Below are 27,815 nucleotides of genomic sequence, written 5' to 3' on the forward strand. Positions count from 1 at the left end.
AGTTTGCTTTTCTATATATTGTGCATAACATTTTAATAAATTTTTGTCCTTTATCTTTCTCCTTATTATGCTTCTTCTTGGTGGACAGTTTCAGCAGAAGAGAAGCTTGGCAATTCTGGACTTTCATACACCTTCCTTTGACTGTCCTTCACCTCTGAAATATCATGACTGTATCTGTACAGGGAGCTGAGGAAGATGCACTATATACTGGGCTGACTAAAGGGTTTGTTTGCTTTAGTCAACCTCCAGCTATGTTTTAAGGCAAGTTTCAGCATGGCTGGCTGTGGATTCAGACAAGTTGATACATAAAATTAACCGCCACAAAAACTGCCCTGGAAAAAGGATGTCCAGATTCTCTGCAGCCTCTTTAGTTCTTGTGAACAGTGAAATCGCTGGAACGTCAGGAACCCAGACTCTGGTGTCAGAAGGCCTAGCTTCTAAAATGCTGCTACTGTCTTGAAAAAGTCCATCTACCTGTGCCTCTGTTTTCTTCTTCCTAAAATGGGGATGGTGGTAGGAACGGTTTCTGTCTACTTTGTTAATTCACATGCACTAAGGAGGGTGGAACAAGATTGACACATGAAAGTGCTTGACCAACACCTGTTTTTAGGCTGCATGTACTCAAAGGGGTGTTCAGAGGGATGGGTTCCAGTATTAATTAACATGTTCATCATCAGACCCACACCAGAGTAGGTGCTCAATAATGTCATTCTCACTTTTAATACGGTGATAATTTTCCAGCTGTATCATCCTCAGTATTACTGAGATTGAGGTAAATCAAGTTTCTGAATGATTTCATTAATCATATGAAATCAATCATATGAAAATAGATAACATCCATGATTTTGCCAGTTAGAATTCAAATTGGCTGATCTTATTTAAAGTGAGCCCCTTGTTAGTGGCTGGGCATGATTCCACCTGAGTGTTCACAAACTGATGACATCTGGCAGGAAAAAATAAAAGAATGGTCATGTGGCTGGTTTTGCTGAGCTGGCAGTTGGCCATTGGATGAGAATTACTTTCCTTTAAGACCCTGTCAGAGCAATCAGCTTCTGTCCTTTCTTCATTCTACTGTGCCCTTGATCCTTTCCTTTGCTACAAGTTTTCTTGCATTAAATTCAGATAAATTATATTTTGTCATTTTGTCAATCAAAAGTCAGCCTTTTTGTTCTATTTAGGCCTGAAAACTGGTTAGATCAGGGCTACTCATATCAGGGAGGAAAGCCTACTTTACCTGGTCCACCCACTGAAGTGTCATCTCACCACAATACACCCTCACAGACACACTCAGAATGATCTTTACAAGGATCTGGGTACCTCATAGTCCTGTCAAATTGACACATAAAATTAACCACCACAAGGATCTGAGATGAAATGCTGAGAACTTCATTGCTCGTATTGCTAAAGCTGAATATTTGTCATCCCAGGTAGTCTGAGTTTGGTTACATCATTTCAACCTGACATAAAATCATGTGAGAACATTCTGTGGAACACCATATGAGTGATGAAAGGGTTTAAAGTAAACTTTGTTTTGGTCACAAAGTGCTTCCCTTCTGCAGGAAAGGAATAGCACAGGGGTTGCATACAACATTTTGGCAATTAAGAACAGCCACGATGTCTACATTGTGTGAAATCATGTGGGTCTGTGGGGAAACCATGACCCATGCCCCCAAGCTGGATGTGTGTTGTCAGGACAGATCGAGTGCCCACAAATCACCCCTATTAAAGCCCTGAATTCACACACAGACTCTGCCCTGTTCACCTTGTGCCTCGCTCCTTTCCATAATTTGCTTATTTTTCTAAAACACAGGTCGTACATCTGCACTACAAGGTCTGTTTAGTCCCCAGCCTCCCTCTTCCCCAAGCAAGTTTATAGTTGGAGTAGTATCTGCACATTAAGTCCAGAAACATGGACAGTGTGGACTTTGTCCAAGTGTAGCATCACCCACATGCCCAGCACTGAGCCAGGCCTACAGGAGAGAGGAGACTACAGCTCCTTCCACCCTGCTTGGCCTCGGGTTCTTCCTGTTCTATGAAGAGGAGTGAAAAAGAATGGCTCCTAGTCCATTTTGTGCCCAAATCCGACTCTGGATTATTCTTAACATAAGAGGCCTTTGGGCAGAGCTGTCCTCTGAACCCTGGGCCTCTATGTTGTCTTTTGAGACACAGCTTAGAAAATAAGTTTTTTAAGACCTGTGTAACCATCTGAAAACTGCCATGTATGTGGAGGTCAGTAATTATTCCACAGCACCCCTAATTGTGTTTAACTGGACACTATGTGCAGCTTGTCATATTTTCATGGCATTGTTTATTGGGTGAAGAATATGATTCTGTAGCCAGGGCTATGGGCTGTACCATAACTCTAATTAAGAGCAGTGTGAGCTTGACAAATAACATAAACTCTTATTCCTCTGTGTTTTATCATCTTTCATATGAGGACAATAGTAGCATTGTTTCATAGGAATTTTGTCAGCATTAATGGGTAAATACACACAAAAAGCATAACAGTGTGGCTGGCAAAAGTAATCAAGATAGAGGGGGCTATCTGCAGAGAAGAGGCAGAAGAGCTGGCTGAGGGAGTGACTGGAAGGCAACAGCAGGGAGCTTTTGATGTCCTGGGCAGAACTATTATTGTTGGGAACCGCCCTGCCTGGTTTCAGAAGTTCTAATCCCCCCTTGGCTAAGGCTGAGTGAGTGACCTTCACATGATAAGCCACTAAGGAGACAAAGCTTATCTCCCTGGCAGAGGCACCACCTCTGCTCCTTTTACTTCACCCTGCCTGGCCCCCAGTGTTTGATCGGTTAGCCAATGACGGGTAGGATTCCTCAAGGGAGGGACGACCTAAGACAGGCATGATCACGGGGCCCCCCAGGGAAGGACTTGGGGGCCCCAGAAAAGGGATGATGGACCCTGGCTCCTTGGCTTTGACAAAGCCTGAGTCCTCATTATGTCTGCAACAAGTCTCCTAATCTCTTGGCTGCCTTACTTCCTCTACCTGACTTAAGCCTGAAACAATGCTGGTGGTGGGTGCCACCCTGTGCTGGAAAGGGCGGGTTCCCTAGGGTGATTAGACCTAAGAAAGAATATGTAAAATCCTGTGAAACCTGCTTTGTTCAGAATGCTCTCAATTAAATGGTAAGGGCCCAAGCAGGAAGTGAGTTTGTTCCCCAAAGTTTTATGGCCATTCAGCTATCTGATCCCGATTTAAAATAGGCCCTCAGAGTTCTTTGTATGTTATCTATTGTTTGATCTTTACTGCCTGATAATGGTTAATGAACTTTACATGTATTCATGTGCAAAAGGTACCTAATGAAAGCCCTTTGAGGAAGAGGCTCTTGGCCCTTCTCCTTTGAGAGATCCTCCACCTTTCTTCCCCAAGCAGATCATGTCTTGGTAGACTTATTCTCATGGATGGCAGACGGGGGTCTCTGCGGACAAAGCTCCCACACACATTTTTATTTGTTTGTTGTTTTTCATGGGTATTAGTTTCACACGACATTCAGTGAGTGAATATTCCTTCTGCCATTTCCTGAAGATACATGCAATTTCTGTGCATTATACTTCTTAGAGGGTTCTGGGAAGTAGGACACATAGTTGGTGGATTTTTATCCTCCAAAAGCTGGCATGTGATGGGATCCAGGCCTATTTTTCTAAGGAGTAATGGGAAACCCATCTAATGTGTTGAGATAAAACTAAAGCAAAGGGAAAAGCATAAATATTCCTCCACCCTTTAATGGCCTTTACCACTTTCCAACTACAGCCTTTGAACATGCTCGTACTTACAAATTAAACATACCACATATATCTTAGGTGCATATATATGTTACATACACCACACACATATATGAGATGCCCAAAAGTTGTGGTTTGAATGTAGGACCATGATAGGAATTGCTTTGAATCTGTAGATAGCTTTGGATAGTGTAGGCATTTGAATGACGTTAAGTCTTCTTACCCATAAACATAGCACGTGCTTCCACTTATTTGTATCTTCTTTGATTTCTGTCTTCAGTGCCTTATAATTTTCTGACCACAGGTGTTTCACACCCTTGGTTAGGTTTATTCCTAGGTGTTTTATTAATTTTGAAGCAATTGTGAATGGGATTGTTCTTAATTTCCCTTTTTGTTTGTTTGTTATTGATGTATAAAACGTTATTGACGCAAGTGATTTCTGGATATTAATTTTGTATCCTGCTACTTTGCTGAAATCATTCACCTGTTCTAGTAGTTCCTTGGCAGAATCCTTGGGATTCTCCATATACAGCATCATGTCACCTGCAAATAAACACAGCTTTACTTCTTCCTTTCCAATTTGGATGCCTTTTATTTTTCTTCTTGTCCGATTGCTGTGACTAAGACTTCCAGTAGTCTCCGGAATGACTGAGACGAAATAACTGGATATCCTGAGAACATGACATCCCTGTCTTGTTCCTGATCTTAAGGGGAATGCTTATCATTTTTGCCCATTGAATATGATGCTGATAGTGGATTTCTCATATACAGCCTTTATATTGCTTGGGTGTACTCCCCCCTTCCCACTTTGCTGAGTGTTTTTATCATAAATGGGTGCTGGATTTTATATAGAACACTTTCTCTGCATCTATTGATATGATCATGTAGCTTTTACCCTTCATTTTGTTTATGTGTTGAATCACCTGTATTGATTTGCTATTGTTGTACCAACCTTGCATTCCTGGAATAAATCCCTCTTGATCATAGTGAATGATCTTTTGGATACATTGCCACATTTGGTTTGCTAATATTTTGCTGAGGATTTTAGCCTCTGCCTTCCTAAGGGATATTGACCTATAATTTGCTTTTGTAACGTCTTATCTGGTTTTAGAATTAGGATGATGTTGGTCTCATAAAATGAACATGGGAGCCTTCCCTCCTCTTGAATTTTATGAAATAGTTTGAGAAGGAGAAGTATTAGTTCTTCTTGTAATGTTTGGTAAAATCACTTGTGAAGCCACCTGGCTCAGGGCTTTTGCTTATTGGGAGTTTTTTTAGACAGCCTTATAGACAGCCTTATTCAGATTATTTGATTCTTCCTGGTTTACTGTTGGAAGACTATATGTTTCCAGGGATTTATACATTTCATCCAATTGGTCCAATTTGTTGGCATATAGTTGTTCGTAATATTTTCTTACAATCCTCTGTGTGTCTTTGGTGTCAATTGTTACTTCTCCTCTTTTATTTCTGATTTTATTTGTTTGGGCTATTTCTCTTTTTTCTTGATGAGTCTGGTTAAGGGTTTGTCAATCTTGTTTATCTTTTCAAGGAAGCCGGTCTTGGATTCGTTGATATTTTGTAACATTTTTTAGACTCTATTTTCTTTACTTCTGCTCTGCTCTTTAATATTTCCTCCCTTCCTTCCACTCCCTTTGGGCTTCATTTGGTGTTCCTTTTTCAAGTTCCTTTAAGGGTAAAGTTAGAGTGTTTATTTGAGTTTTTCTTGTTTTTGAATATAGGTGTGTAATGCTATGATTTTCCCTCTTAGGATTGCTTTCCCAATGTCCCACAGGTTTTGGATTGTTGTGCCTCATTTTCATTTGTTTCAAGGTATCTTTTGATTTCTTCCTTGATCTCATTGTTGAGACATTCATTATTTAATAACATATTATTTAGGTTCCACGTGTTTGCATGTTTTTCACTGTTCTTCTTGCGATTGATTTCTAATTTCTAATTTCATAGCATTGTGGTCACAGAAGATGCTTGATGTGATTTCAGTCTTCTTCCATTTATTGAGACTTCTTTTGTGTCCTAACATGTGGTCTATCCTAGAAAACGTTCCATGTGCACTTCAAAAGTGTGCCTGTTCTACTGCTTGGTGTGAAATGCCCTGAAGATATCAAATAAGTCCATTTGATTTCCTGCCTGGAGTAACTATCCATTGAAGTCAATGGAGTGTTAAAATCCCCAACTATGACTGTATTTCTGTCCATCTCTCCCTTTATGTCAACCAATATTTGCTTTACATATTTAGGTGCTCCTATGTTGGGTGCATAAATGTTTACCAGGGTTACATCTTCTTATTGGATTGTTCCCTTTTTCACTATGTAGTGTTCCTCTTTGTCTCTTAATATATCCTTGGTTTTAAAATCTAATTTGTCAGACATTAGTTTTGCTACCCCACCTTTTTCTCTCTTTTCCATTTGCATGAAATATTTTTCCATTCCTATACTTTTAGTCTGTGTGTGCATAGCGATGTATTCCACAGAACTAGAACAAATATTTTAAATTTTTTTTATGGAACCCAGAAAGGCCCCACACAGCAACTATGAACTTGAGAAAGAAGAACAAAGTTGGAGGAATCACACTACGTATAAGGCAATAGGAATCAAAATATACTATGAAGATATAGTAATCTAAAGAACATGGTACTTACCGGAAAACAGACACATAGATCAATAGAACAGACTAAAGAACCCACAAATAAGCCCACACCTCTATAGTCAATCAATATTCGACACAGGAAGCAAGCACATACAATGGGCTAAATATGGTTTATTCAATAAATGGTGTTTAGAGATTGCACAGATGTGTGCACAAATAGAAACTAGACCACCTTCTCTCACCATGCAAAAGAATAAATTCAAGATGGATCAAAGATTTAAAAGTTAGACCCAAACCACAGATATCCTAGAAGAAAACATAAGCAGCAAAATCTCAGACATTGCCCATAGATTGCTCTCAGAAATATTTTTTTATCAGAAATATCTCTTCAAGCAATGGAAATAAATGAAAAAATAAACAAATGGGACTACATCAAACTAAAAAGATTTTTCACAACAAAGGAAAATATCAACAAGATTTGAAAACACACAGGATGGGAGAATGTATTCACCAATACATCTGATCGGGGTTAATATCCGAAATGTATAAAGTACTTATGAAACTCAACACCAAAAACACAAACAACCCAACTGAAAAATGGGCAAAGGCTCTGAATAGACACCTCTGGGCCCTCTGTGTGTCCTCCTTGGAGAAGTGTCTGTTTATGTCTTTTGTCCATTTCTTAATTGGGTTGTTGGTCTTCCTGGAGTGGAGTCATGTGAGTTCTTCATATACTTTGGAGATCAAACCCTTGTCTGAGGTATCATTGGCAAATATCTTTTCCCATATAGTTGGTTCTCTTTTCATTTTAAGGCTATTTTCTTTAGCCATGCAGAAGCTTTTTATTTTGATGAGATCCCATTTGTTTATTCTTTCCTTTGTCTCCCTTGCTTAAGGGGACATAATGGTGAAAATATTGCTGTGTGGAATATCTGAGATTTTCCTGCCTACGTTCTCCTCTAGGACTTTAATGGGGTCACAGCTTACATTTAAATATTTTATCCACCTTCAATTTACTTTGTGTATGGTGTATGTTGAGAATCGAGTTTCTTTCTTTTTTTTTTTTTTTTTTTGCATGTAGCTGTCCAGATCTCCTAACACCATTTGTTGAAGAGGCTATTTTTACCGGTTTTTGCTCCTGCCGTCTTTGTCAAATATAAATTGACCACAGAGACTTGGGTTTATTTCTGGGCTCTCTATTCTATTCCATTGGTCTATGTGTCTGTTCTTATGCCAGTACCAGGCTGTCTTGATTGCAGTGGCCTTATAATACAGTTTGATATCAGGTATTGTGATCTCACTTACTTTGGTTTTCAGGTTAGTTGTGATTCTTCCTGTGGCTGCATGAGGAGGGAAAGCATGTCTACCTACACCTCCATCTTGACTGGAAGTTACCAAATTTTCTTTCTTTCCTTTCTTCACCTTGTTTCTATTCTTTACTCTTAATTATATGACTTCCCTCTATCCTTTAAAATCATTTTTCTTTCCTTTAGTAATATAATGCTCTTTCTTCTTTCTATAATATTCCTATTCTCTTTGTACATTTACTGATCACTACTCAATTGTCATTGATATTGCTGCTGTTGTTGTTTCTCTTCAATTTTGTTCCTATTTTTCACTTTATTTCAAGCCTCATATTTTACTCTTCTCTTTTCTTACTCCATTTGCCTTCTCCCTTCCCTTTCTTATTAACGTTATCATTTTATTTTTCTCTTTCTTTGTGTTGATTCTGTTCCCTACTTTCATTATTTCTTCCCCATCAATGCTCTCAAATCAAATTTCTTTACTTGAGTTATCTCATATTCTTTTTTCTTTCTTATAATATTCATATTCTCTTTTCACCTTTTAAAATCTTTGCTCATTTGTCATTGATATCACTGTTGTTGTTGGGGGGTACGTTTGCTGGCATGGGTTTGTTTTCTGTGCCATTTTGTTTTGTTCTGTCAGCACCTGTACAACAGCATACAAGAGGTGGTGGGGTTTGAGACTCTCAGTCAGCCTGCCAGAGCAGGGAACCCCACCAATGAATGAACCCAAAATATCACAGTACAAACATGATAGGAGGGACCACATAAACTGCATATAGTGCATCTCTAGAGTATCCAGCTCAAGGGATCAAGGAGACTACACAACTGAGTCCCATAGTACTCATCCCACAGAAGACCACCCGATGAAGACAGGCAGGCAAAGCACAGCAATCTAATATGCAGAAACAAACAAGAAGAGTCACCAAAAATAGGGAGACAAAGAAACAACCCCTAATCAAAATGAAAGGAGGAATCCCTAGAAACAGAATCAAATGAAAATGAGGCCAGCGATTTATCAGACATAGAGTTCAAAGTACTTGTTATAAGGACACTCAAGGAGCTCTGTGAAAACTACAGGAACTTTATGGGAGCTGCAAGGAAGTTAGTGGTAACTATATCAGCATGAAAAAGACATCGAAATTATGAATACGAACCAGGTAGTAATGAAGCATACAATATTTGAAATGAAGAGTACACCAGAAGGAATTGAAAGCAGTCTAGATGAAGCAGAGGATAATCAGTGACTGCGAAAAACAAGGCGGAAAAAAAACACTCATCCAAGCAACAATAGGATAGAAGACTCAAAAAGAATACAGGTAGTTTAAGGGAGCTGGGGGACAACATGAAACATAACAATATTCACATCGTAGGAATACCAGGAGGAGATGAAAAAGAGCAAAAGATAGAAAACCTGTTTGAAAAAATAATGACAGAAAATGTCTCTAACCTGGTGAGGGAAAAGTCACACAGGTCCAGGGAAACACAAAGACTCCCAATCAAGATGAACCCAAAGAGGCCCATTGGAAGATATTTTATAATCGAAATATTTAAAGACAAAATTTAAAGACAAAGGGAGAATCTTAAAGGCAGCAAGGGAGAAACAGCTAGTAATATACAACAGATCTCTGATAAAGCTATCAGTTGATTTTTCAACAGAAACGCTACAAGCCAGGAGTGACTGGCATAAATATGCCAAGTAATGAAAAGCAAGGGCCTGCAACCAAGGCTACTCTGTCCAGCAAGGTACAACTCCACCAAACCAGCATTGCAAGAGATGCCAGTGGGACTACTTTCAGAAGCAGAAGAAATGGAGAGAGAGAAAGAGGAACAAAAGTACAAAGGGAAAAATGGCAATGAATAAGTACCTTAATCAATAATAACCTTAATTGTAAATGGATTACATGCTCCAATAAAGACATAGGGTAACTGGCTAATACGTTACAGAACATATATGCTGTCTACAAGAAACTGATCTCAGAACAAAAGACTTACACTAGTTGAAAGTGAAAGGATGGAAAAAATATTTCATGCAAATTAACATTATAAAAAGCTGGGGTAGTGATACTTATACAAATTAAATTTCAAGACAAAGGCCATAATGAGAGATGAATAAAGTTACTACATAATACTAAGGGTGTTTACCAAATAATTCTTATAAATATATATGCACCCAATGTAGGAGCACCTAAATGTATAAAGAAAATCTTGGGGGATTTTAAGGGATAAACAGCATACACTCATCATAAAACCCAACTGTTAACAATGGATAGATGTTTCAAACAAAAAATCAACAAGGATAGTGCTGCATTAAACAACACTTTAGATCAAATGGCTGAATTGATATTTGTGGAATATTTCACCTCTTTGCAAAATATACATTCTTCTCAAATGCACCTAAATCATTTCCACAGTTAGACCACAAGGTAGGACACCAAATAAACATTAAATTCAAGAAAGTTGAAATCACATCAATCATCATCCTGGATCACAATGGCTTGAAACTAGAAACCAACCTCAAAGGAAAAAAAAACCTCAAAGACATTCAAATACGTGGAGGCTGAATAACATCTTCTTAAATAATCAATGTGTTAGCAATGAGATCAAGGAAGTAATCAAAAAGTATCTGGAAAAAAATGAAAATGAACACACAAAACCCCAATCCTATGGTAAACAGTGAAAGACAGTCCTTAGAGGAAGTTCTTAGCAATACAGGCCTACATAAAAAAGAGAAAAATCTCAAGTAAACAACCTAACCCTACATCTGAAAGAACTAGAGGAACACTGACAAACAAAGTCCAGAGCAAGTAGAAGGAAGGAAATAGGATCAGAGCACAGTTAAATGACATAGACACTGAAAAAACAATTCAAAAGATCAATGAATCCAGGAGCTAGTTCCTTGAAAAAATGAACAAAATTGACAAACTTTTAACCCGACTCATGAAGAAAAAGAGACAGAAGACCCAGATAAGTAAAATAAGAAATGAAAAGGGAGAAGTAACAACTGATACCACAGAAATACAAAGGATAGTAAGAAATTACTATGAACAACTATATGCCAAGAAATTGTACAATCTGGGCAAAATGGATAAATTTCTAGACACATACCATCTTCAAAAATGGAATCAAGAAGAGGCAGAAAGCCTGACGAGACTGATAACGACTAGCAAAACGGAAGCAGTCATCAAAAACTCCCAGCACACAAAAGCCCTGAGCTAGATGGCTTCTCAGATGAATTTCACCAACCACTCAAAGAAGAAATAACTACTGTCCATTTCAATTGATTCCAAAAATTTCAAAAAGAGGGAAGACTCTCAAACTCTTTTTACGTGGCCAGCATTATCCTAATTCCAAAACCCGGTAAAGACACGACAAAGAAGAAAATTAACGGCCAATGTCTTTGATGGACATAGATGCTAAAATCTTCAACCAAATATTGGCAGTCTGGGTCCAGCAATGCATTAAAAAGATCATGCACCATGATCAAAAGGGATTTCTCCCAGGGATGCAAGAATGGTACAATATTCACAAATCAATAAATGTAATGCACTACATAAACAAAACAAAGAACAAAAACCACATGATCATATTCATAGATGCTAAAAACTTTTTGATGAAATCCACCACACATTTATGATAAAAATACTCAGCAAAGTGGGAATAGAGGGTGCACACCTCAACATAATAAGGGTCATATACAAGAATCCTACTGCCAAGATCGTACTCGACAGGCAAAACCAAAAACAGTTCCCTTAAGCTCAGGAACAAGATAGGGATGTCTACTTTCACCACTCTTATTCAAGACACTACTGCAAGTTATAGCCACAGGAATCGGATAAGAAGAAGGAAAAAAGGCATGCAAATTGGAAAGGAGGAAGTAAAACTGTCATAATTCACAGATGACATGACAGTGTACATAGGATACTCTATAGATTCCACCAAAAAAGTACTCTGCCTAATAAGTGATTTCAGTAAAGTAGCAGGATATAAAATCAATCTTCAGAAATTGATGGCATCTTCGTTTACCAACAATGAACACTAACAAAGGGTAAATAAGAAAAAAATCCTATTTCCTATAGCAACAACAACAAAGAAAAGTACCTAGGAATACATTTAACCAATGAGGTAAAAGATCTACACTTGGAAAACCATAGGACACTGTAGAAGGCAAGTGAGGAGGATACAAATAAGTGGAAGCAAATACTGTGGCCGTGGATTGGAAGAATTAACATCATTAAAATGTCCATACTACCCAAATCAATCTATACATTCGATGCAATTCTTATTAAAATACTAATGGCATATTTCAGAGGTCTAGAACAAATACTCCAAAAACTTATATGGAACCAAAAATGACCCCAAGTAGCTTGAGCAATCTTGAGAAAAGAAGGACAAATTTGGAGGGATCACAATCCCTGATATAAAACTATACTATGATGTTAAGGTGATCAAAACAGTCTGGCACTGGCATAAGAACAGACACATAGATCAATGGGACAGAATAGAGAACCCAAATAAACCCCTATCTCTATGATCAATTAATATTTGACACAGGGGGCACGGGCATACAATGAAATAAAAATTGTCTCTTCAGTAAATGGCCCTGGCTGGTGTGGGTAAGTGGGTTGAGTGCTGGCCTGTGAACCAGGTTGATGGCTTGATTCCCAGTCAGGGCACATGCCTGGGTTGTAGGCCAGGGCCCCGGTTGGGGGCATGTGAGGGATGCCCCCACATGCAACAACAGTATCTGGATGTGTGAGAGAAACACCCCGATGTGTGTTTCTCTCACACATCAATGTTTCTTTCCCTCTCTTTCTTCCTCCCTTTTCCTCTCTCTAGAAGTGATTAAAGAAATCCTTTTTTAAAAATGAAAATAAATGGTGTTGGGAGAACTGGACTGGTACATTAAAAAAAATGAAACTAGACCATCAATATACACTGTACACTAGTATAAACTCAAAATGGATAAAAGACTTAATATAAGTTGTGAAACAATAAAAGTCCTAGTGGAAAACATAGGCAGTAAATTTTCAGAATCACTCATAGCGATTTTTAGGCAAAGGAAATAAAGGAAAAAAATAAACAAATGGGACTATATCAAATTAAAAACTTCTGCATGGTTAAAGCAACCATCATCAAAATGAAAAAGGGAGATGACTCTATGGGAGAACATACTTGCCAAAGATACATTGGACAAGGGTTTCATCTCCAAAATATATAAAGAATTCATAGGACTCAACACCAGGAAGACAAGCAGCCCAATTAAAAAATAGGCACAGGACTGGAGCAGACACCTCCAAGGAGGTCACACAGATGGCCCATAGACATATGAAAAACTGGTCACCATCACTGGTTATCAGAGAGATGCAAATTAAAACCACAGTGAGATATCACACCACACCTGTCACAATGGCTACCAATAATAAGTCAACAATCAACAGGTACTGGTGAGGAGGTGGACAAAAGGGAACCCTAATGCACTGTTGCTGCGAATGCAGACTAGGGAAGCCACTGTGGAAGACAGTATGGAATTTCCGCAAAAAATTAAAAACGAACTTAAAATTAAGAACCCAAAAAGTTTGGGTTCTTAAAACCCAAATTAAAATTAAAAACCCAAAATTTGACTGCTGGAAATAAGAATCCTGGAACACCAATTCAAAAGAATTTATGCACCCGTTTGTTCAAAGCAGCACTATTTATAATCACCAAGTACTAGAAACAGCCTAAGTGTGCATCAGTAGATGAGTGGATCAAAAAAGTATGGTACATTTACACAACCAAATGCTATGTAGCAGAAAGAAAGGAGGACCTCCTACCTGTTGCAGACACACTGGATGGAGCTGGAGAATATCATGCTAAGTGAAATAAGCTAGTCAGTGAAGGACAAATAGCATATGATGTCACTTGTAAAAGGAATCTAATGAACAAAATAAACTAATGAGCAAAATAGAACCAGACGTGGAAACATGGAACAGACTGAAAGTGGCCAGAGTGGAGGGGGAGAGGGAAGTAAAGTTGGAAAGAAGGGGAAGGGATTAGTCAAACACCATGTATGAATGACCCATGGACATGGGCATCAGTGTGGGGATTGATTGTGGGAGTGGGGGTGAGCTGGGCAGAAGAGGGAAAAGGGTCAAAAATTAGGACAACTGTAATAGAACAACAACAAAAATGATAGTCATTCAAAATGACAATGTGAATATTATTCTATTAAGTAATAGTTGATATCTGATATCATAAATCTGTGAAACTAAAAGTATACTTTTTAGAGTTGTTCAATTAATGTTAATGAGATTTTCCTGATTACCTGGGCTCCCATTCGTGGACTGGCAGCTCCACCTGCCCACTAGAGTCCCATAGTATGTGGAAGGGGTAAATCAGAGGGAGCCTTTCCTCTGTAGAGTAGGGGTAGCCAGAAAACACATCTCTCTCTTTCCCTTTCACTGCCCAATCCCAAAGTGTCCATGCCCTGCCTGAAGCTGGAGACTGTCTGTAATACAAAGAGTAAGGAACGGGCTAGTGACAGCATTAGAATCCATTGTTGCCAAGAAGTAGCCTTTCTGTAGTAGTGTCAAGGGACATCTGCAGGAAGTGGTAGGACTTCTGTCCACAACAGAAGCCTGCCCTCCTGCTGGTGGCTGCCCTTGTTGCACTGGGAGACCAGGGGGCGGTCTTCCCTGAGAGGAGTTTCGTTTGCCCACCCACAAACTGCATCTTGCTTTCTGTTTCCTTTTAGCTACAGGGTCTGTTACATCACAGTCCACAGACGTTAAGGAAAGCCTCTCTTGCAGATGTTTCTGCAAAACCTAGAAATGCTACTTTTGCTTTCTACTTGTGACATTCTGCTCTTTAGGGAAAACTTGATACTGAGACAACGATGCTGAAACCATGACTGAACAAAAGCAGTTGTGTGGCTGGGTGGAGAGGTAAAGAGAATGAATGGCAAGCATGCTCTTGGGATTTCCACCTGGAGAGGAGGGAAACTTGTGTGATATGGGCATGTATTCTGGAATGCCTCCATGGCTTTCCTTGTAGATTGCAAACTCGCATACCCAGCTAACAGTGGACATTTGCCCTTAGATGTCTACCAGTCACCTGTAGAGCAGACCAACTGCTTCAAATTGTATGCCCTGGCATTCTCCACTGTAGCTGCTGGTGAGAGAATTCACTTGTTTTTTCTTCCTTCAATATGCCATTTAACATAACTGATAGTAATTTTAATTAATTGTGTTTAGGATTCTTTCCCACCAAAAATCAAAAATACATGAGAACAGTAACTGTGTTTGTTACAATCACCTCTATATCCTGAGGGCACCACACAACCTGGCTTAGAGGAAGTCAGTAGGTACTTCTAGTTTGAATATAATGTGATGGGTAAATGAATTGTGCCATCTATGTTTTAATCAAGTTGCACAATCTGGCTTGCTGTTTCTCTTTGGGATAAGTCAATACAAAAAGTTTCCTACTGTAAAAATTTAATGCACACAGATAATTATAAATTGACTAAACATAAAGATTATATTTTATTATAATAACACAATATAAAGGGGCACGTGCTGAACATTACATGAGCCAAAAAGTCAAACTTTCCAAATACATAAATAATTGAACTTTTAAATTAATGAATGAGTGAATAAATAAATAAATAAATAAATAAATAAATAAATAATACATGCATACATACACACATACATATGTAATAAAACATCAGCATAGGCCTCTGTGAGCCACTGGTGCCTGTAAGGCTGAACAGGATTTGACTTACTATTCCCGGAAACTTTTAACAAATCGATTCCATTCATGAGACGATCAGAGCAGAAACAAAGGAAGTTTGACCTGGCAGAACAGGAGGAAGTGTGATATTATTAGGGAGGGAGAATCATGTCCATGCTGAGCCAGGTGTCCCTCCTTACTGCACAATCTCCTCCTCCTCCAAGTTTGCTGATAAAGACAAGGATCTTCTGATTTCTGCTCTGACAATCTCCCAGGCACAAGGGCTGTGCTGCTTCTCCTGCAGGTAGAGAGTGATTCTCTCGAAGTATTTCCTCACAGCCCAGATGGAGTCCTCACTCATCAGGGGAGCCTCTTCCAGCCCCACCTCCTGCGTCAGACAGGCAGCCAGGTCCCTCAGCTGCTGATCAAGTCCATTGCAGAGTTGGTCTAGGAGGGTCTTGTCCCAAGCAGCAAACACGCCCTCTGTGTTTGCTGCTTGGGGCACGCAGCTGAAGAGGTGGAAGGTCTGCATGATCATCTCATGGATGGCAGAAGTGGCTTGAGCCTTCTGGAACTGGTTGCCACTGAACGCCTCCAGGGGGAACCCAAAGTCCTTTCTGTCCTTCAGGCAGAAGAAAGGGGTGATCCTTCTCATTTGTCCCAGGAGCTCCAGGCTGTGGGTGTGAGGCAGGTCACAGCCCAGAGAGCAGATGGAGTTGCAGCTGAGAGCCACCAGGGCCACCAGGAAGGAAAAGGGCAGGGCCATTGGGGACCTTGCAGATGCTGCTGGCCTGGCTGAGCTGGGGGACTGAATCTTGTTCTCTAGGCTCTGTAAGGTCCAACTTTGTGCCGGTGTCTTATATAGGGAACATAGGACTTTTCAATTTCTGAATGTTTCCTTTCCTTTCCACTTCTGCTTTTGCTTTCCTTTATGTACTTTCTACATGCATTTTGATCAATATTTCTCAACCATATTTTTTTCACTATTGCCACCTGTCCACAGGGACTTTCAGATGTTTTTCAAATTGAAGCCCCCAAGAAAACGATAAACGCAGATCTATAGTGAACATGTATTGTATATATGAGTGCAAATAGTAATGTACTATATTTATACCTGTGTTTTATAAATAAAAGAAGAAAGTGTAAACTGAACTCATTTTATTCAGTACAGGATTAAGAATGAATAAATGCAAATTTTACACTTCAAGGTACATTTAAAATCTATTGTCATTTAATTTAATGTAGTTAAAATGTCAATGTCAATAACTTTATAACTAACTTATGCAGCAAATTTTTTAAAAGATTTTATTTATTTTTTAGAGAGGGGGAGCGAGGGAGGAAGAGAGGGAGAAAAACATCAATGCATGGTTGCCTTTTGCATGCCCACTGCTGGGGCCCTGGCTCACATCCCAGGCATGTACCCTGATTGGAAAGTTGAGGTGGAGACACTTTGGCTCAAAGGCCAGCACTCAATCCATTGAGCCACACCGGCCATATACAGCAAATTTTAAAGTGATATATTAATTCATATAAATAGTGATGTATCCAATTACACGTTCAAATAAAATCACCCCCCCCCCAGCTTATTTCACTTAGCATAATGCTTTCCAGTTCCATGCACACTGTTGCGAAGAGTAGGAGCTCCTTCTTTCTGCCGTGTAGTATTCCATTGAGTAAATGTATCACAGTTTGTTGATCCACTCGTTTACTGATGGGCACCTAGGCTGCTTCCAGCACTTGGCTATTGTAAACAGTGCTGCTATGAACATTGGGGTGCATAGGTTCTTTTGAATTAGTGTATAATTCAGGATTCTTAGGGTATAATCCCAGCAGTGGAATTGCTGGGTCAAAAAACACTTCCATTTTCAATTTTTTTTAGGAAATTCCATACTGTTTCCATGGTGGTTGCACCAGTCTACATTTCCAGCAACAATGCACTAGGGATTTCCTTTTCTCCACAACCTTGCCAAGTCTTGTTGTTCGTTCATTTGTTCATCATGGCTATTCTGACTGGTGGGAAGTGATATCTCATTGTGGTTTAATTCGCATCTCTCTGATGGCTAGTGATGCTAAGCATCCTTTCCTATGTCTCTGGGCCCTCTGTATGTCTGCCTTTGGGAAGTGTCTGTTGAGGTCCTGTGCCCATTTTTAAATGGATTGTTTGTCTTCCTGGAGTGGAGTCCTGTGAGTTCTTTATTTATTTTGGAGATCAAACCCTTGTCCGAGATATCATTGGCAAGTATATTTTCCCATACATTTGGTTCCCTTTTCATTTTGCTAATGTTTTCTTTAGCCTTGCAGAAGCAGTTATTTTGATGAGATGCCATTTGTTATTCTTTCTTTTATGTCTCTTGCTCTAGGGGACATAATGGTGAAAATATTGCCGTGTGGAATATCTAGATTTTCCTGTCTATGTTCTCCTCTAGGACTTCTATGGTATCACGACTTATATTCAAGTCTTTTAACCATCTTGAGTTTATTTTTATTTATAGTGTCAGTTGGTTTCATTTTTTGCATGTAGCTGTCTAGATGTCCCAGCACTATTTTTGGAAGAGGCTGTTTTCACTCCATTGTATGCTTCTGCCCCCTTGGTTGAATATTAATTGACCATAGAGACTTAGGCTTATTTCTGGGCTGTCTATTCTGTTCCAGTGATCTTTGTGTCTGTTCTTATGCCAGTACCAGGCTGTTTTGATTACAGTGGCCTTGTAACACAGTTTGATGTCAGGTATGGTGATCCCTCCTACTTTGTTCTTCTTCCTCAAAATTGCTGAGGCTATTCAGAGTTATTTATGGTTCCATATAAAAAAAATTTTAAAAATTAAATAACACTTTAAAATAATACCCATGTATAGATATATTTTACATCATAAAAACCAGTGAACACTGTTTTAAAATTATTTTCTTAATATTTATATTTAACTTTTAATATTGATTCATATCAAGAAATAATTTTTTAACTTCACCAGCTGCTATATATATGTTTATATATTGTCAACATTTTACCTGTTTAGCATTTGACATAATTTGTTGAATAACTTTAGGAGCACTAAATAACACAACTATTTGCATTTAATTTCAAAGCCCACATCACACTGAGACTCCAGCCTAAGCAACATCCACAAGACGGTCGACGGCAGCTCGAGAGTGAGCAAAGGCTAGGCCACCTCTCACAATATCACTGTGAGATCCAGTGAGGTATGGGAGGAAAGTCCTCCAAGGAGCCCTCAGGTCACCATAGGTCCGTGGCGCTGATCTGGCATGCGTTTTGTGTTTCCTCCCTCAACTCAAGGCCAATCCTTCCAATGTGATATACAAGAGACTTCAAAGAGAAGAGTGAACACTGAGAAATAGAATTTCTTGGATAAAGTTGAGTTCTGGAGCACCGAAAACCAGTGTAATACCTATGATTTGTTCACACTCATAAGAACTAATTTTTGCACACCTTTGGAGGTAATATTACCCACAATGAGAATATATGATTTAAACATCAATTTGAATCCTTCTCTGTATTTTTGTGTGACTTTTCAAAATACTCAAAGGACTTTCAGAGTTTCCCATCAAGTCTCTTATTCTCCAGCAAAAGGAAACTGTCTATGGAAGCAATGAAACTCAATTATTATTAACTATGCCTGTGTAAAGAATTAACATTCAGATTTGACCCTAAACTCTCTTTGTTTTGCATAAGAAGTTATGTTGTCTCAGCCCTCCAGATTCTTACCCTTTAAAAGGTAGGTAGAGCCCTGGCAGGTGTGGCTCAGTGGATTGAGTGCTGGCCTGTGAATCAAAGGGTTGTTGGTTCGATTACCAATCAGAGCACATGCCTGGGTAGTGAGCCAGGTCGCCAGTAAGGGGCACACAAGAGGCAACCCCACACTGGTGTCGGTTTCCCTCTTTTTCCCTCCCTTCCTCTCGCTAAAAACAAATAAATAAATAACTAGTTTTTTAAAAAATAAATGGTAGGTAGGACGTCCTTGGTAAATCAGCTCTCTAGTAACTAGGCTCTCTTATTTTCTGTGTTATGCTGGGCACCAAGCCCAGTGTGATCACTGCTAAAGTAATTTTTACTGAAGCAGTTTCTCACATATTTTCCACATACTGGAAGGCATTCATGAATGACCAGGTTATTTTGCTTCATTATGGAGACATTTTACTAGGATTATAATAGACAATGGCTAATATTTTCACTCTCTAATGTTTCCACTCTACTCATACTGGTGTCAATAACATCTACTGAGTTTACTGCTAAAATCCCTAGGATTTTTTTTTAAAGGTGCACACACTCTGGACATTGAACTTGCAAGAGCAACAGCATATTTTCAGCCTTTGCCTAGCATTATGTTAAACTCACATGTATGCACGCCTTAAATTCTCACTTGCTCTCTGCTTCCTCATGGTAGAAAAATAAGTAGGCTGGTGTCACATAGAGAACCATAAATCTAAATTCAAGCTCCCCCTGCTTCACACAGCTCACAGCATCAAACAATTTACCACACTACTGTTTGGTGGATCTTTACTGAAGCGGCAATGATGTATCATCATGATGAGCTTTTTGGAGATCCCTCACAAACACTGATGAGTGATCACAGGCTTTCGGGTTCCCCCATGCATTTCTGGGGGATAGTGTCTCCATTTCAGTTGGAACTCTAACATTTGGCATGTAATAGTTGGAGCACAACTTCAGGTCAAAAGGCAAGAGTTTGGATACTGATCCTTCACCTGCTGTGTTGTATCCTACCCTGCTCATTTTTCTTTATTTTCTAAATATGGCTGTATTCCCTCTTCTACACGCCAGGCATGTAGACTTTAATTGCCTGCTGTGGTCTGAATGTTTACGTTCCCCGGAGAACTCCTATGTTGAAGTCCTAACCCCCAAAGTGATGGTGTAATGTGGTGGAGCCTTTGGGGAATACTTAGGGCATGAGGGTAAAGTCCACTTTAGTGGAACAAGTGCCCTCATAAAAGGGGCCTGAGGTAGACCCCTCCTGGTTCTGCCTTGTGAGGATACAAGCAGAGATCAGCAGTGTGTGCCAAGAAGCAGGCTCTCTTCAGAGCCCAACCTTCCTGATACCCCGATTTGAATTTCAGCTTCTAGAACTATGAGCAAAACATTTCTATTCTTTACAAGCTACTTAGTCTATGCTACTTTGTTAAAGGAGTCCAAATGGACTACGATGTGTCCTGACCTATTTTCTTTTGGGAACACCTCCCAGGATTTTGTGAAATGCCTAAGGAGAGAAAAGTCATTTCACACAACCTTGTCTGCTAGGTGTCCATCCCAGTCCCTACAGTTCAGGAGCTCGATCAATACTCACAAAAGGAACAATCATCGTACTAGTGGGAAAACAAATAATACCAACATATACTACCCAAATATGAACTGAGAGAACAATAGAGCTAAAGGTACTTTATAAATATTTCACAGTTCTACAAGAAAAGTTATAGTTGAATATTGTTTGAGGTACTATTTTAAAAAACTTGTTTGTTTCCAGAAAAATATATTCTTCAAGTATGTATTTTCAATATTTATAACATCAAAATGAGAATCATGGGCCTGGTCATAAATGGAAGACTCACTCTCCACTTTTATTTCAGTGATTCTCAAGTTGCTCTTAAAGACTTTGTTTTCCAAATTATTTCTCAAAGGCGGTATGGGGGCCAGTCATGCAAAGGTGACAGAATAAGGAACAGACCAGATTTGAGCACAAAATAGACTAGGAGCCATTCTTTTTCACTCCTCTTCATAGAACAGGAAGAACCTGAGGCCAAGCAGGGTGGAAAGAGCTGTAGTCTCCTCTCTCCTGCAGGCCTGGCTCAGTGCTCAGCATGTGGGTGATGCTACACTTGGGACGAAGTCCACACAGCCCATGTCCCCCGGACTTAATATGTAGATGCTACTCCAACTATAAACTTCCCTGGAGAACAGGGAGCCTGGGGACTGAACTGCCCTTGTCCTGTGGATTTATGACCTATGTTCTATGAAAATAAAGCAGTTAGAGAAGGAGCAAGGCACAAGGTGAACAGGGCAGAGTCTGTGTGTGAATTCAGGGCTCCAGTAGGTGTGATTTGTGGGCACTTGATCTGTCCTGACAACACAGAACCAACCTGAGGGAGGGGGTCATGGTGAGCCTACAACTCACAAGATATCACCTTATATAGACATTGTGGGTGTTCTTAATTGCCAAAAAGTTGTATAGAAACCCTGTACTATTCCCTTCTTGAAGAAGGGAAGCATTTGTGACCAAAACAAAACTTACTTTAAATTCTTTAAACTCTCACCTGATGTTCCATGGAATGTTCACACATGGTTTTAAGTCAGGGTGAAATGATAACCCAATTCTGACCACCTGGGGGTGACAGAGATATAGCTTAACCAATCCACTGGGCTACACAGTATTTTATTTCAGATCCTTGTGATGGTTAATTTTATGTGTCAGTTTGACTGGACTGTGAGGCGCCCAGATACTTGTAAAGAACATTCTGAGTGTGTCTGGAAGTGTGTTCTGGGGCGAGATTGACACTTAAATTGGTGGACTGGGTACAGGGGCTCGTGCTCCCTGACATGAGTAGCCTGGATCGAACCAGTCTTCAGGCCTGAAGAAAGCAAAAAGGCTGACCATTGAGTAACAAAATGACAAAATACAATTAACTTCAATTGCCTGCAACCAGACTTCCAGCAAAGCAGAGGAGGAGGGGCCCTAGAATAGAGAGAGAACGCACACGGACTGCTCTGGCAGAGCCTTAAGTGAGAACAGTTCGGGGTCGATGGCCAACCTTCACCTTTGCACAGCCAGCCACATGATCATTCTCCTATTTTCTTTACCCCAGGTGTCATCACTCAGTTTCTGAACACTCAGGTGGGATCACACCCACGAACTCACAGGAGACTCACTTTACATAAGACCACTGAATTCCTAATTCCATCTGGCAAACGGAGGGATGGTGGTTTTTTTCAATGTGCACTTCCTAGGATCAATGGAAAACAATTCAGAAATGTGAATTACCTCAATAACATTAATACTCAAGATGGTAGAGCTGGGAATTACAGCAATAATAAAAATGACAGTACTGATCCCTACCGTGGTCTAGGTACAATGCTAAACAGGTTAATTAATAATCACAACCCATCCCCTGAACACTCCTTTGAGTACAAGCGTCTTAAAAACAGGGGTTTGTCACACACTTTGATGTGCCAGTCTTGTTCTACTCACTTCACTACACGCAAACCTACAAAATGAGGAGATGTCATTTCTTTCATTATCCCCATGTAGAGAAAAAGAAAACAGAGCCACGGGGACATTAACTTTCACCAGGTCAGAGCAACATTTTAGAAACTAGGCCTTCTGACACCACAGTCTGTGCTCTTACCATTCTCCCAAGTGCACTGTTCACAAGAAGCAAAGAGGCTGCTGAGAAACTGAACGTCCTTTCTCCAAGACAGTCTTTGTGATGATTAATTATATGTGTCAGCGTGGCTGGGTCAACAACCAGCCCTTCTGAAATCCCCCTTTAAAATGTAGCTGAAGGCAGAGAAGCCTAAGTGTAGCAGCCCCCCGGGGTCACAGTTCATAGCAGCAGACCTTCAACTTGGCCTAGCAACACATTTGTAACTTAAGTGTAGCAGACTTCACATCCATTTAGTTTGGAAAGCAAGAGCCCCGTGTACCAGAATTCCCCATACATATAGTGTATCATCTACAGCACCCCATGTACAAGGGATCACAATACGTGAAAGGAACTAGGCAATCAAAGGAAGACACAGACAAGTCCAGAATAGCCAAGCTTTCCTCCTTCTGCTAATCTGGTCCATGAGGAAGTAGTAGAATAGAGAAAGATAAAGGGCAAAAAATTTATTGAAACATTTCAACTTATCGAAAGGCAAACTACAAAGCACTGGCTAGGCCATCTGAGGCCAAGGTTCAAGAAATCCTCCCACATTGACATCTCTCCCTGCTGTCTGAGAAATTCTCACACCACACACACACACATGCACACACACAAACACACAGTAAACCTAAATCAGCTGATTCCTTTGAAATCAGCGCCTATTTCTTCACAGTAACAATGGCCTTCACTCAGGGCCCCCAAATATACATGAGGACACTCAGAGAAACAGACCTGACTACAACAGTCTTGAAAGACAGAGCTTCCACTCACTGTTTACTCCACCCCCCCTGGCTTTGTACTCTGAGTAGAAACCTTGAAGCTCAAACCACCAAGAACCACAGCAGGTGTGTGGGTGGGCACTGAGGTGAGGGGCACAGGGACAGTATACGGGAGTGAATGCAATCAGCGAAGTAGGACCGGGGAGAGGGTGGGAGCAAGAGTACCGGGTGCCAGGATCAGACAATAAACACGTGTAGCTTTCCCACTTCACTCTACATGACTCCTCTCAGATATTTCTACCCACCACTCCTTGCTGTCTAAATATAATTCGGATAAAACTAAGACATGAGTTTTACAGACCACATTCCATATTTTCCAGGAATCTTCTCAAGTTCATGGATTTCCACCTTTTGATAGGCATTTCATGACTAGCTCAGGAACTGTTCTATACGACTTAATTAGGCAGGTACCATTCTGAAACAAATTTACAGAGAAAAGTATGTACTTATATTTTCAGACTAAAAGAAGACAAGATGTTTTCTTTTACAAGAATTTAATTACAAAGGAAATGAAAATTCAATAACATAAAGAAGTAAGCATGTTTTTTTAAAGTCTAGTACAAGGGAAAGGCAAATATTGGTTACATAAATACAAAATAATGGTAAGACAAAAGAATACATAAATAATAGGTACACAAAATACACATAAATAAATAACATCAGATGATCACCACTCCAAAACTCATGTCCCAGGAGCTGAATTTTTGTAACATGATCTTGCCTAACACTCTGACAAAATGTGCTCAGTTAACATCAATACATTCTGTGACTGAAGCAGAAAGAAGAGCCTTTCCCCGTGACCTGAGTCCTATGTGCAGGGGAGATCAGGCACATTCATCCGTGACACCTGGATGAAGGTGACCACAGGTCTCAGTCCATGTTACTTAACCTTTCTTGCAAGGTTCTTATGGAAGACAAGGATCTCATGATTTCCACTCGGACAACCTCCCAGGCACAGTCACTGTACTGCTTCTTTTCCAAGTAGCGAAAAAGGTACTCGAAGTACCTCACATCCAGTGTAGGTCCCTGGGATGGCAAGGCAGTTCCTCCCTCTCCCATCTCCTGCAGCAAACAGGGCTCCAGGTCTTCCAGTTGCTGATAGAGTCCCATGCGCAGCTGGTTCAGGAGGGTGGTGTTCCAGGCAGCAGAGGCGTGCTCTGTGAGCAAGAGGTCGGAGATGTCCTGGAGCATCCCGTGGAGGACAGAGATGGCCTGGGCCTCCTGGACCTGGCTGCCATTTACCATTTTGCGGGGGAATCTGAAGTCTTTTTTGTCCTTCAGACAGGGCAAAGTGGAGATTCTCTGCATTTGCCTCAAAAGCACCAAGTTCTCCTTGCTGAGCAGGATGTGGTTCTGAGGTAGGACACAGCCCAGAGCTCCACTGGGGCCACAGCTGAACACCACCAGAACAGTGAGCAGAGACAGCGGGAGGGCCATGGGATCAGGAGGGGCTGCTGGCCTTGCTGAACTGGACGTCTGATGAACAACCTTGGACCCTAATTAGCCTATGACCTTCTCTCTAAGCACGGCCATTAAATAGGGAGACACCATAATTTTCATTTTCTAAACATTTCTTTACACTTTTACTTCCTTTTTTTTGTTTTCATTCATGAGTTCTCCACGTGGGCTAAGAAGATGTCATCAATCTACAAGGTTAATTTTGTGGTTTTAATTTTCCCTCCTAACTTGAGGTGTGTTGCCCTGACCAGTGTGGCTCAGTTGGTCGGGTGTCGTTCCACAGAATGAGCGGTTGCCAGTTCCATTCTGGTCAGGACACACTCCTAAGCTGAGGGTTTAGTTCTGCCCAGACACACAAGAGAGGCAACCAACTGATGTGTTCCTCTTGCTTTGATTTTTCTCTCTCTTTCTCCCACCCTTCCACTGTCCCTAAAAAAATAAAAAGTAAATAAAATCTTCCATAAAATTTAAAAAAAGGAAAACTTGAGATGTGTCAAGTCAAATGGAGACTTATCAGTCTAATGAGAAACCTCACTGTCCTAAACTCAGAAGTGTATCTAGGTGTGTAAATGCACATGCACATTCAGACACTTTTTAAATACACGAATATTGCTCTTCTCTGTATTACAGACAAAATTTGGCCTGGAATCTGGGAAACACTTTTGCCCTCCTTACTTCACATAGGCAGCCAGGCTCCCTCTGCCCTGCGTGTCTGTGTTTTTGTGAGGTACTCACCAGGCCATGTCTGGCAAATGAGCTCTTTAGAACCAAGGATGGAGTTTTTTTTACAGTTTCATTCACAGCAAAGGCCGAGGTTTTTCAGGGAATGAGTTCCTGGGGTGTTTCCCTACCTTTCAGACACATTCATGCAGGAATTCTATAGATGTGCCATTTCTTTCCAACATCTTGAAACTGGTTGTCAGTGTTCCCCGGGCTGTGCCCATACCCGCCAGCAGGAATCCTGGCCCTTTTCTGGTGCGTGTTGGTGGGGAGTCCCCCCCCCCACATCCTGGTGACCGAGTTTTCCGAAGCACCACCTCATTCTGGAGGGAGATATTGGCTCTAGACATCTTTTTCCTCTGGAATGACACAGTGTTCTCAACCCAAATCTCCTGGACTCCCTCCCTGAGGGCAGGCTGACCACATCTTGGGGTCTTTAGAATTCCCCTGCTGTGGAGGGGAATTCTAAAGTCTTGCCCTTCCCCCTGGAGTGTCTGTGTGAAGGACCCTGGTTCTCAGTGGTGACCTCCTGTTCCCCTGAGCCATGACCCGGGTGTCGGTGGTGTCCATAGCCCTCAAGCTGATAGACAAGTTTAGTTTGTCTAAGTAGGTGGATGAGTTAGTGAGCGAGTTGCAATCATTTAACTGTCAGTAGATCAATACTTTTTATGTTGTAGGTACAACTTTTCTCCTTCACTTTTTACTTAATGATTGAACAGTTGTTATGCTTAAAACCTCTGAGCTGGGCACAGGAGATCCAATGAGGACGTCCCTCCATCAAAACCTCATAGTGCAGACACTGTTGAACTTCAGTTGTCCGTTCAGTCTGCGTTTTTCTGTCGGGCTTCTTTGTTCGCCAGCTCTGTCTCATGCTCAGAATGCAGGGCAGTGGGCTCAGGCTGCTGTGTCAGGGAGAAACATCCTTCTTTGGATGTTTCCTGTTCCATTACCTGCTCATGACACCTCACTGTAAAGTTCATTGAGAACATAGTTATTACCTGTTGGTTTACTGGGCAGAGTGTGTCTTGCTCCTCTGGCATTACTTTGCACTTCATCCTGAGGTTGATACAAACAAAGGGAAGAAAAAGAAAGGCAGTGGGGCTTCACCATGTTTCTCTCTATTTTTGAAGACTTCAGATGTTTTATTTCCCATTTCAACTTTCCCAGGAAGCAAAATTCACAGTCGTTTGTGGGTGATAATAAAATTCTGAATGTCATAAAAGTGAAAGAAGGGAAGTGACTTTCCTGCTGACAAAATGACTCCAGGTACGTTGGCAAAATTCAGGGTAGCCAATCTGGCACCCCGCGCCATGGGGGCGGAGCAGTAGGGGGGTGGGGTGGAGGATGAAAGCCAGAATGAATTACACAAAATCAGAAGTGGGCTGTTTCTGCCAGAGAGAGGCTCAAGGAAGTGGAACCCCTGTGTCAATGACTGGCCTTCAGCTTTGCAAGAGCAGCCTCTTCATTTTCCTCTCATTTAATCCACCTGTGATCGGTCTGAGGTGAGGAGGGAAGAGTGACAACAACCCACTGTGAAGAGACTGGCAACCCCCACCCACACTGCTGGGCCAGGAGGCTCTCTGGCAGCGTTGTGGGTACTGCCTCGTGCCTGAGCTCTCTCCCTAGTTCACCAGTCCACTCAGGCAAAGAAAAGATTGCCTTGGAGAAACTACAATTAAGAGTAAGGGAAATGGATGATCCTGAAAGATTCTGCTCTTAATTTAGGCAGCAAAAACCATGATGATATTTTAAATGATGGCACCAACATTTATTGCATGCTAAGTATAAAGCAGCCGCTTGTTCTAAGGCGTCTGAAATTCTTAACTCGGCCCTCTCAACAGCCCTATTTGGATTACAGAGGTTTATGCCACTGTTTGGTGAGCAGTACAAATGGGGAGGGGGTGAGCTATGCTGAAGGTACCAAAGGTCCCAGGTCAAAACTTAAGGACCTTGAGATAAAGACTTGTCTGGAAGGACCTGTTACAAGAAGTCAAGCAGAGAAATGGACATGGGCCTTATGAACCAGGGGAAGGCATGGCATAAAGTCACAGAGCAGCTAGGATGAGATGCTAAAGGATTCCAAGTTCCACTTCGGATGCCAAAGGATTGCTGCCCATT

General features: G+C 40.7%; 2 protein-coding genes across 2 annotated transcripts; both read right to left on the minus strand.

Annotated features, from left to right (window-relative positions):
• Positions 1–15,550: 15,550 nt before the first annotated feature.
• On the minus strand, positions 15,551–16,120 carry LOC123819962 (interferon alpha-4-like). Its single transcript, XM_045840585.1, has one exon. It carries the CDS (start codon positions 16,118–16,120, stop codon positions 15,551–15,553), a length of 570 nt encoding a protein of 189 aa, XP_045696541.1.
• Positions 16,121–24,389: 8,269 nt separating this feature from the next.
• Positions 24,390–24,956, minus strand: LOC123820116 (interferon omega-2-like). The gene has a single exon (XM_045840831.1). It carries the CDS (start codon positions 24,954–24,956, stop codon positions 24,390–24,392), a length of 567 nt encoding a protein of 188 aa, XP_045696787.1.
• Positions 24,957–27,815: the final 2,859 nt, after the last annotated feature.

This window comes from Phyllostomus hastatus, unplaced genomic scaffold (genome assembly GCF_019186645.2).
Source record: "Phyllostomus hastatus isolate PE091 unplaced genomic scaffold, TTU_PhHast_1.1 phas_contig_34, whole genome shotgun sequence".
NCBI classification, from domain to species: Eukaryota; Metazoa; Chordata; class Mammalia; order Chiroptera; family Phyllostomidae; genus Phyllostomus; species Phyllostomus hastatus.